General features: G+C 64.7%; 1 protein-coding gene across 1 annotated transcript; it reads left to right on the top strand.

Moving 5' to 3' along the window:
- Positions 1-3,405: 3,405 nt before the first annotated feature.
- Positions 3,406-10,425, top strand: ATG4D (autophagy related 4D cysteine peptidase). Its single transcript, XM_090128841.1, has 10 exons — positions 3,406-3,746; positions 5,160-5,243; positions 5,338-5,511; positions 6,727-6,928; positions 7,043-7,107; positions 7,232-7,350; positions 8,380-8,458; positions 8,540-8,616; positions 8,724-8,843; positions 10,150-10,425. The coding sequence occupies exons 1-10, from the start codon at positions 3,635-3,637 to the stop codon at positions 10,339-10,341; spliced, it is 1,224 nt and encodes a 407-aa protein (XP_089984967.1). The 5' UTR covers positions 3,406-3,634; the 3' UTR covers positions 10,342-10,425.
- The last annotated feature ends 109 nt before the right edge of the window (positions 10,426-10,534 follow it).

The raw sequence follows: 10,534 nt of genomic DNA on the forward strand, positions 1-10,534 counted from the left end.
CCCATATCATCACTGTAGTAGTGGGGGGGCTGCTGTGGTTAATGGGGGGAACAGAGGTCGGGGGGAAACTGAGGCACTGGGGGGGGGGATGAAAAAGACCCCCCCCATATCATCACTGTAGCAGTGGGGGGCCGCTGGGGTTAATGGGGGAAACTGAGGCACCGGGGGGGGGAATGGAAAGGACCCCCCCACATCATCACTGTAGCACCGGGGGGCTGCTGTGGTTAATGGGGGGGACAGGGGGAGGGGGGAAACTGAGGCACTGGGGGGGGGGCATGATGAAAAGGACCCCCCCCAAACATCACTGTAGCACCGGGGGGCTGCTGGGGTTAATGGGGGAAACTGAGGCACCGGGGAGGCGGGGGGGGGGGGGAGGGGGGGAAGACCCACCCCCACATTATCACTGTAGCAGTGGGGGGGCTGCTGGGGTTAATGGGGGGAACAGAGGCAGGGGGAAACTGAGGCACTGGGGGGGGGATGAAAAAGACCCCCCCCATATCATCACTGTAGCAGTGGGGGGGCTGCTGGGGTTAATGGGGGAAACTGAGGCACTGGGGGGGCGGGGGGGGGGGAAAGACCCACCCCCACATCATCACTGTAGCAGTGGGGGGGCTGCTGGGGTTAATGGGGGGAACAGAGGTGGGGGGAAACTGAGGCACTGGGGGGGCGGGCGGGGGGGGGAAGACCCCCCCCACATTATCACTGTAGCAGTGGGGGGGCTGCTGTGGTTAATGGGGGAAACTGAGGCGTGGGGGGGGGGGGGGGGGGAGGGGGGTGGGGTTCGGGGGGGGTCCTGAGGGGTTGCATGGGGGGGGAGGGTGGGGGAGTGGGACACGTGGAGGGGGGGGTCCCATGGGTGAGGTTGTGGGGGGGAGGGGGGAGTCCCAGCTCTAAGGGGGGGGGGCACACAATCTGGGGAGGGGCCACTTGTGTTCCAGTGGGGGGGGGGGGGTCTCAGCTCTGAGAGAGGGAGGGGGATACAGACGGAGGGGCTATGGGGGGGTCCCGTGGGTTGGGCTATGGGATGGGGGGAGGGGGCGCACGTGGAGGGGAGGGGCTATGGGGGGGGGGGGCGGTCCAGTTTTGGGGGGGGGTCCCGTTGGGGGGGTGGGAGGAGTTCTAACTGAGATATGGGGGGGGGCCGCACGTGGGGGGGGTGGGGCTGTGGGGGGGTTCCGTGGGTGGGACGGTGGGGGGGGGGGGAGGGGGGACGGACAGAAAACTTTATGGGGGGGGCCGGCGTTCCGTTGTGGGGGGGAGTTCCGACTCTGGGGGGAGGGGGACACACGTGGGGGGGAGGGGCTACGAGGGGGGGGGTCCGTGGGTGGGGCCTTTTAGGGGGTGGGGGGGGAGGTCCGGTTCTGGACGGGGAGGGGGGGGGGAGGAAGGGGGGGAGAAGGGAGCTCGGGGTGGGGGGGTGGGGAGGGGGCTGTAGGAGGAGGAGCCGTGGGGGGGGAGGGGGTCGTGGGGGGGTCCCAATATGGGGGGGGGAGGGAGACTCACCCGGCCATGGCGCGGCGCCGCGGCTGCAGCGGAGCGGTGGGGGGGGCGATGGGGCGGGAGGGGGGGGGAGGGGGGGGGCAGTGACTAAGCAGCGCGCGGCGCCCGCGTCGCCGTAAGAGTCCCCGTGGCCACGCCCCCCCCTCCGCGTGACGTCATCGCGAGGACACGCCCCCTCGCCGAAGTTTTCCCTCCATGATAAAAGTCCCTACGAAGGGCCCCCCCCCTCTTCCGTCACCTCCGCGTGACCCCTGGGTGTCCCCGTGTCCCCCGGGTGTCCCCGTATCAACCGGATTGGGACCTCCTGGGTGTCCCCCTGGGTGTCCCCTGGGTGTCCCTTGGGTGTCCCAACGTTCATGGGCTTGGGACCACCTGGTGTCCCCTGGGTGCCCCTTCGAGTGTCCCCATGTCACCCAGTGTTCCCATGATGCAGAGATTGGGACCCCCCCCACTGTCCCCTGGGTGCCCCCATGATGTCCCCACGCTGTCCCTTGGGTGTCCCCTGGGTGTCCCCACATTCATGGGCTTGGGACCCCCTGGTGTCCCCTGGGTGCCACTTCAAGCATCCCCATGTCACCCAGTGTTCCTGTGACGCAGAGATTGGGACCCCCCACTGTCCCCTGGGTGTCCCCACGGTGTCCCCACAGAATCACAGAACAGCCAGGGTTGGAAGAGACCTCAAGGATGATGAATCTCCAACCCCCTGCCGCATGCAGGGCCACCAACCTCCACATCTCACAGCAGCCCAGGCTGCCCAGGGCCCCATCCAACCTGGCCTCCAACACCTCCAGGGATGGACGGGGCACCAACAGCCTCTCTGTGCAGCTGTTCCAGCACCTCACCTCTCTCACAGCAAACAATTTCTCCCTGACATCCAACCTCAATCAACTCCAAACCGTTTCCCCTCATCCTGCAGTGATCGACCCTTTCCAAGAGTCGATTCCCCTCCTGTTTTCAGGCTCCCTTGAGGTGCTGAAGGCTGCAATGATTCACCCTGCAGTTTTCTCTTCTCCATGCTGAACAAGCCCAGCTCCCTCAGCCTGTCCTCACAGTGGAGGTGCTGCAGCCCCCTGCTCATCTTGGTGGCTCCTCAGGACCCTCCCCAACAGCTCCCTGTCTTTTTTGTCCTGGGGGCTCCAGACTTGGACGCAGTGCTGCAGACGGGGCCTCACAAGAGCAGAGCAGAGAGGAACTTATCCTAACAGAACAGCTCTACAATGTTTTTTCTAACCCCTAGCACGCTGTACTCGCATTGTTTGGAACGTTTAACAACTATCACAGTCTTGCAAGAAAGAATTAATCACATATTTCAGTAATAACCTTTTCAAAACGTGCTGCTAACGTATACAATATTTTGCTTCTTAGATCAGCAATTTGTAAGGATAAGTTACAGAATACAAACGCACGCTGTTCCACTTCTTCAAACCAATTGCTCCTTTTTAATATCAAACGCAGAAACAACATTGCATTCCCACAGTCCCCAAACTCAGTGTCCCCCATCCCCCCCTGCGTGACCCCCAGCCCCCCCCCACCCCAAGCCCCCCCCCCCCCCAAATCCCTTTAACCCTGTTCTCCCCATGCCCATTCACTATAACGACACCCCAACACTACAGCGGACCCCCCCGGCCCTATAGCGACCCTCTGACCCCATAGGGACAACTCCCCCCCCCCTCAAATCCTACAGGGATCTTCTGACCCTATAGACGACCCCAATTCCTACAGGGCTCCCCCCAACCCTAAAGGGACCCCATAACCTATGGGGACCCCAAACCCCATAGGTATTACCCAGCCCTACAGGGGACCCCAAAAACGTCCCCGAATGTCCCCGTGCCCACAGCAGGGCTCCTCAGAAAGGCTTCAGGCCGCACACCAGGCCCCGTCTCCATGGCGACCGCCCTCCTGACGCTACTTCCGTCAAGCTGCCGCGCTACTTCCGCCACTCGCGTCCCTACTTCCGCCCGTCCTGGCCCTACTTCCGGCCGTCGGAACCCAACTTCCGCCCGCTTACGGCGCCACTTCCGCTCCGCGCCCGCCTTGCAAATGGCGGCGGCGGCGGTGCCCGGGAGAGCCCGGCCGAGGCTCCGCCCCTTACCGAGACCACGCCCCCTCCGGGGCCACGCCCCCCGCCGCCGCCATGAGCGCGGGCGGCGGCCGGGCCCCCCCCGGTCCCGGTTCTGCTTCCGGTCCCGGTGAGGGGCCCCGGGTTCGAGGCCGCGTCCTGTCGGCCCTGACCGGAGTGCGCTACGGTGATTAACGGGGGGGGCGGGGGTGGTGGGGGGCCGTAGGGGGGCGGGGTTTGGGGGGCGGCTGTGGGGGTTAAAAGGGGTCCAGGGGGGGCTTGGGGGTCGTGGGGGGCGGTCGTGGGGGTCAACGGGATCCGGGGCCGGGGTTTGGGGGTCGTGGGGGGCGGTTGTGGGGGTTTAAAGGGGGTCTGGGGGGGGCTTGGGGGTCGTGGGGGGCGGTTGTGGGGTTTAAAGGGGGGCCGGGGGGGGCTTGGGGGTCTTGGGGGGCAGTTCTGGGGGTCAACGGGGATCTGGGGTCGGGGTTTGGGGGGTGGTTGTGGGGGTTAAAGGGGGTCTGGGGGGGGGGCTTGGGGGTCGTGGGGGGCTGTTATGGGGGTTAAAGGGGGTCCGGGGGGGTTTGGGGGTCCGAGGGGGGCTTGGGAGTCTTGGGGGTGGTTGTGGGGGTCAACGGGATCCGGGGCCGGGGTTTGGGGGTCGTGGGGGGCGGTTGTGGGGGTTTAAAGGGGGTCCAGGGGGGGCTTGGGGGTCGTGGGGGGCGGTTGTGGGGGTCAACGGGGGTCCTGAAGAGGGGGTCAACGGGAATGAATGGGGGTCGTGGGGAGGATACGGAAGGGGAGGGGGGGGTTATAGGGTGTTTTAGGGATGAAATGGGGTTTGTGGGGAGTCTGGTGTGAGCTGGGGGGGTCAACGGGGGTCCTGGGGAGGGGGGAGGGAGGCTGGGGGGAGGTTGGGGTCAGTTGGGGTCCTGGGGTCGGGATTAACGGGGGGCTGATTGTGGCTTTGGGATGGGATCCGGGGGTCGTGGGGGGAGGGGGGAAGGGTCTCAAGGGTTTTAGGGTGGGCTGTGGGGGGGTTAACAGGGCCCTGGGTCGGGTCAGGGGTCACTGCTGGGGATTGGGGGGGGGTCCTGGGGGGGGAGGGGGGGGTTAACGGAGGGCTGATTGTGGCTTTGGGATGGGATCTGTGGGTCGTGGGGGGGGTGGGGGGGGGCCTCAGGGGTTTCGGGGTGGGCTGTGGGGGGGTTAACAGGGCCCTGGGTCAGGTCAGGGGTCACTGCTGGGGGTTGGGGGGTGGGGGTCCTGGGGGGGGGAGTTAATGGAGGACTTATTGTGGCTTTGGGATGGGATCTGGGGGTCGTGGGGGGGATTGGGGGGGGGTCTCAGGGGTTTTGGGGTGGGCTGCGGGGGGGTTGACGGGGCCCTGGGTCAGGTCAGGGGTCACTGCTGGGGGTTGGGGGGTGGGGGTCCTGGGCGGGGGGGGGTCTCAAGGGTTTTAGGGTGGGCTGTGGGGGGGTTAACAGGGCCCTGGGTCGGGTCAGGGGTCACTGCTGGGGGTCGGGGGGGGTGGGGGGGGAGGGCGAATTCCTTTTACACTGAGGGCTTTAACCTCCCCCCCCCCTCCCCCCCACCCCCCCAGGTTGGACGCTGCGACCCCGCACCCACTTCAACCCCACGTCCCCTCTGCACCTCCTGGGTCGCACCTACCGCCTGGCAACCGACGGTCAGCACTGGAGGGGGTTATTTTAACGGGCTGGGGGGGGGGGGGTCCCGTGTCACACCACCCCCCCCCCCCTTAATAAAAACCAAACGTGCAGGGGACGCGGAGCGATTCCGCCGCGATTTTGGCTCCCTCGTGTGGCTGACGTACCGCCGCGGCTTCCCGTTGCTGCGCGGCACGGCGTGGAGCTCCGACGGCGGCTGGGGCTGCGCGCTGCGCTCGGGGCAGATGCTGCTGGCTCAGGGGCTGCTGCTGCACCGCCTGGGGAGGGGTGAGCCCCCACAAAGACCCCCCCTCAATGAAAAAACCGCCCCTCGTAGCGCTGCGCCGCAGCTGTGGGAGGGAAAGGAATCGCCCGGCGTGGCACAAAATCCCACCTGAAGTCACCCCCCAACCCCCTCCCCGCCACCAAATGTTGTCCTCCTGTGAATCATTCGCTCGGAGGTGGTCCTCAAAGTCGTCCCCGAATCGTCCTCTGTCCCCCCCCCACCCCCAAATTCATCCGAATTCACCCCAAATTCCCTTCACAATGGCAACTGCAAATCCCTCCCGCTCTCCTTCGGTGCCCCCAGTCCTCTCCAACCCCCCCCTCCCTTCCTACTGCCCCCCAAATCCCCCTCCTCGCACACCCAAATCCTTCTGACACCCCCCCAAATCCCCCTCCTCGCACACCCAAATCCTTCTGCCCCCCCCCCCCAAATCCTTCTCCTGACACCGTCAAATCCCACCCAACGCCCCAAACCTCCCTTCCCAACACCCCCAAATCCCCCTCCTCACACCCCAAGCCCCCCTCTCAACACCCCTAAATCCCTGACACCCCCAAATCCCCCCCAGTTCACCCCCAAATCACCCCCAACACCCCCAAATCCCTCTGACACCCCCAAATCCCCCCCAGTTCCCCCTAAATCCCTTTCCTGATTCCCAAATCCCCCCCAGTTCACCCCCAAATCCCCCCCAACACCCCCAAATCCCTCTGACACCCCCAAATCCCCCCAAGTTCCCCCTAAATCCCCTTCCTGATTCCCAAATCCCCCCAATTCACCCCCAAATCCCCCCCAACACCCCCAAATCCCCCCCCAGTTCCCCCTAAATCCCTTTCCTGATTCCCAAATCCCCCCCAGTTCACCCCCAAATCCCCCCCAACACCCCCAAATCCCTCTGACACCCCCAAATCCCCCCAAGTTCCCCCTAAATCCCCTTCCTGATTCCCAAATCCCCCCAATTCACCCCCAGATCCCCCCAACACCCCCAAATCCCCCCCCAGTTCCCCCTAAATCCCCTTCCTGATGCCCAAATCCTCCCCAGTTCACCCCCAAATCCCCCCCAACACCCCCAAATCCCTCTGACACCCCCTAATCCCCCTCCCAATTCCCCCAGACCCCTTCCCACACCCCTTTCCTAACCCCCCCAATCCGAATCCCACCCCAAAACCCCCACGATCCCCCCTCCCCAAATCTCACTCCCCTCACCCCTTTCCTTTTTATAGACTGGACGTGGGCTGACGCCCCGGGGGGTCCGCCCCCCCCTCGCCCCCAGGATACAGAGCGATGTCACCGAGCCCTGGTGGCCCTTTTTGGGGACCACCCCAACTCCCCCTTTGGGATCCACCGCCTGGTGGAGCTCGGCCGCGGCGCTGGGAAGCATGCAGGGGATTGGTACGGCCCCTCCATCGTGGCACACATCCTCAGGTCAGACCCCAAAAGGATGGCGGGGGAGGGGGGGGGGTTTGAAGGAAGGGGGGGGGGGGGCTCTGACCCCAAATGATGGGTCTGGGACCCCACCCTGAAAGATTTGGGATGCAGGAAGGCGGTGGAGAGCTGCCCCGAGGTGTCCGGGATGGCGGTGTACGTGGCGCAGGATTGCACCGGTGGGGGTCACAGCTTTGTATGCCCCCCCTCCTCCCCAAGTCCCAACGCTTTGTGTCCTGGATGTGTGTGTATGTGTGTGGGGGGGGTCCCAGCTGAGCCCCCCCCCACCCCCGATTTTGGCAGTGTACAAAGAGGACGTGGCTGCGCTGCTGGAAGGGGACGCTGAGGCGGCCGTCATCCTGCTGGTCCCCGTCCGCCTGGGGGGGGAACGTCTCAACCCCGTCTACGTGGAGGGCATGAAGGTGGGGTTTCCAACAGGGAGCTGTTGGGGAGGGTCCGGGGGGGCCACCAAGATGAGCAGGGGGGCTGCAGCACCTCCACTGTGAGGACAGGCTGAGGGAGCTGGGCTTGTTCAGCATGGAGAAGAGAAAACTGCGGGGTGAATCATTGCAGCCTTCAGCACCTCAAGGGAGCCTGAAAACAGGAGGGGAATCGACTCTTGGAAAGGGTTGATCACTGCAGGATGAGGGGAAACGGTTTGGAGTTGATTGAGGTTGGATGTCAGGGAGAAATTGTTTGCTGTGAGAGAGGTGAGGTGCTGGAACAGCTGCACAGAGAGGCTGTTGGTGCCCCGTCCATCCCTGGAGGTGTTGGAGGCCGGGTTGGATGGGGCCCTGGGCAGCCTGGGCTGCTGTGAGATGTGGAGGTTGGTGGCCCTGCATGCAGCAGGGGGTTGGAGATTCATCATCCTTGAGGTCTCTTCCAACCCTGGCCGTTCTGTGATTCTCTGGGGGGGCTGAGGGGGGGTTGTGCTGCGTCCCCATGGGGGCTGTTTTCCATCCCAGAGGGACAAATAGGGCCATTGTCCATCCCTGGGCCGTGGGGAGGGATGGGATGTGGGCGATCTCCATCCTTGAGGTTCAGCAGAGGTCAGGAAACGCGGAGAGGATGAGGAGGAATAAATGAGGACCGTTTTCCATCCCTGGGCCAAAGGGGAGGAAGGGTTGGGGACAACCTGCCCCAAGGCTCTATGGAGGCCACCACCGCCACCAGAGGGGACAAAAGTGGGGGGGCCATCTTCCATCCCTGAGCCACGGGGGGGTGGGGGGTGGGAGGGGGACGAGTTCCATCCTTGAGGTTGTGTGAAGGCCACCACCCCCAGAAGGGACAGGGAGGGACAGGTGGAGCCATCCTCCATCCCTGGGCCACGGGGAGGGATGGGATGGGGACCAGCTCTGTCCCCAAGGTACAACGGAGGCCACCACGGAGGTGTCCTCACGTCTGTCTGTCCGTCTGTGTGTGTTTTCCCCCCGTCCCCCCCCCCCAAAAAGGAGCTGCTGAAGTTGCAGTGGTGCCTGGGCATCATTGGAGGCAAACCACGCCATTCCCTCTACTTCATCGGCTTCCAAGGTATTGGGGGGGGGTTGGGGGGGGGCGGGGGGGGGCACACCATCCTCCTGCTGTCATCACTGTGTGTCCCCCCCCCCACAGACAACTTCCTGCTGTACATGGACCCCCACTACTGCCAGCCCTTCGTGGACACCACGGCCGCCTCCTTCCCTCTGGAGGTGGGTGTGTGTATATTGGGGGGGGGGGGGGCAGCACACATAGAGCTCTTTTTTGGGGGGGGGGGGGGAGGGAGGAGTTGTGATGCTCACCCCCCCCCCCCCCGCAGTCATTCCGTTGCAGCTCCCCCCGCAAAATGCCCTTCTCTAAGATGGACCCCAGCTGTGCTCTGGGCTTCTACGCACGGCGCGGCCGCGACCTGGACCGGCTGTGTGCTGAGCTCCGCCGTGTGAGTCCTCCTTCAAATGGGGGGGGGGGGCAAACAGAGACCCCCCCCCAGCACCACAACCCCCCCACATCACTGTAACAACCCCCCCCCCAACTGCTGCACCCCCCTGTTGCCACAACCACCCCCCCCCCTCCCTCCCATCGCTACAATCTCCTCTCCTCCGCGTGGCTGCGACCCCCACAGAGTTTATGTGACCCCCCCCCCCATCATTGTGCCCCCCCCCATCACTGCGATCCCCCCCCCACATCACTCTCAGCCCCCATCACTGCGACCCCTCCCCCCGTTTCTATGACCCCCAACACACATCTCTGTGACCCCCCCACATCACTCTCACCCCCCCATCACTTCGTCCCCTCTCCTCCCTCTGTGACCCCCCCCATCACTCTCACCCCCCCATCACTTCGAACCCCCCCCGTTTCTATGACCCCCAAGCACATTTCTGTGACCCCCCCACATCACTCTCACCCCCCCATCACTTCAATCCCCCCCCCACATTTCTATGACCCCCAAGCACATCTCTGTGACCCCCCCACATCACTCTCACCCCCCCACATCACTCTCACCCCCCCATCACTTCGATCCCCCCCCCGTTTCTATGACCCCCAAGCACATTTCTGTGACCCCCCCACATCACTTCGATCCCCCCCCCATTTCTATGACCCCCAACACACATCTCTGTGACCCCCCCACATCACTCTCACCCCCCCATCACTTCGATCCCCCCCCCGTTTCTATGACCCCCAAGCACATTTCTGCGACCCCCCCCATCACTCTCACCCCATCACTTTGACCCCCCCCCGTTTCTATGACCCCCAAGCACATCTCTGTGACCCCCCCACATCACTTCGATCCCCCCCCCATTTCTATGACCCCAAAGCACATCTCTGTGACCCCCCCCACATCACTCTCACCCCCCATCACTTCGATCCCCCCCCCCATTTCTATGACCCCCAACGCACATCTCTGTGACCCCCCCACATCACTCTCACCCCCCCACATCACTCTCACCCCCCCATCACTTCGATCCCCCCCCGTTTCTATGACCCCCCACGCACATCCCTGTGACCCCCCCCACATCACCCCCCATCACTTCGATCCCCCCCCGTTGCTGTGACCCCCCCATATTTCTGTGACCCCCCCATATCTCTGCAACCCCCCCCCCACACAGTTGTGACATCTCCATTCCTGCTCCCCCTCCCCCTCCTCCCCAGGACCCCCCCTCAAATCCTACTGACCCCCCCCTCCCCATCACCACAACCCCCCCCCCATCACTCTGACCCCCCCCCCCATCACTGTGCCCCCCCAGGTGCTGGAAGCCCCCCCAGGGAAGGAACGCTACCCCATGTTCACCGTGGCTGAGGGACGGGCGCGGGACCACCAGCCCACCCCCCCCGTGCTGCCCCCCCCCAGCACAGAGGAGGTGCTGCCCACCCCCGCCCCCCCCCGGCGCCTCAAGGGCAGGAGGAGTCGGGGGGGGGACGACTTCGTGCTGCTCTAATTTGGGGGGGGGGGGGGGAGGGAGAGGGTATGGCAAATCCCCCCCCCCATCAAAGTGTGTGGGGGGGGCAACTCAGGGTCTCTGCACGCTCAGGGCTGGAGGGGGGGGGGGAAAGGAGGCAGATCCCCCCCCCACCGCACCCCAAATTGGGGTACCACCCCCCCCCCGATTCTCACCCCCCCCCCCCAATATC

Source organism: Phasianus colchicus, chromosome 34 (assembly GCF_987193195.1).
Source record: "Phasianus colchicus chromosome 34, bPhaCol1.hap1.1, whole genome shotgun sequence".
NCBI classification, from domain to species: domain Eukaryota; kingdom Metazoa; phylum Chordata; class Aves; order Galliformes; family Phasianidae; genus Phasianus; species Phasianus colchicus.

Excerpts from the sequence above, each read along its gene's own strand:
- ATG4D (XM_090128841.1), top strand. The coding sequence starts at position 3,635 with ATGAGCGCGGGCGGCGGCCGGGCCCCCCCCGGTCCCGGTTCTGCTTCC. Across the intron at positions 5,512-6,726 it reads GCTGCACCGCCTGGGGAGGG|ACTGGACGTGGGCTGACGCC; the intron begins GTGAGCCCCCAC and ends TCCTTTTTATAG. Across the intron at positions 8,844-10,149 it reads TGTGTGCTGAGCTCCGCCGT|GTGCTGGAAGCCCCCCCAGG; the intron begins GTGAGTCCTCCT and ends GTGCCCCCCCAG.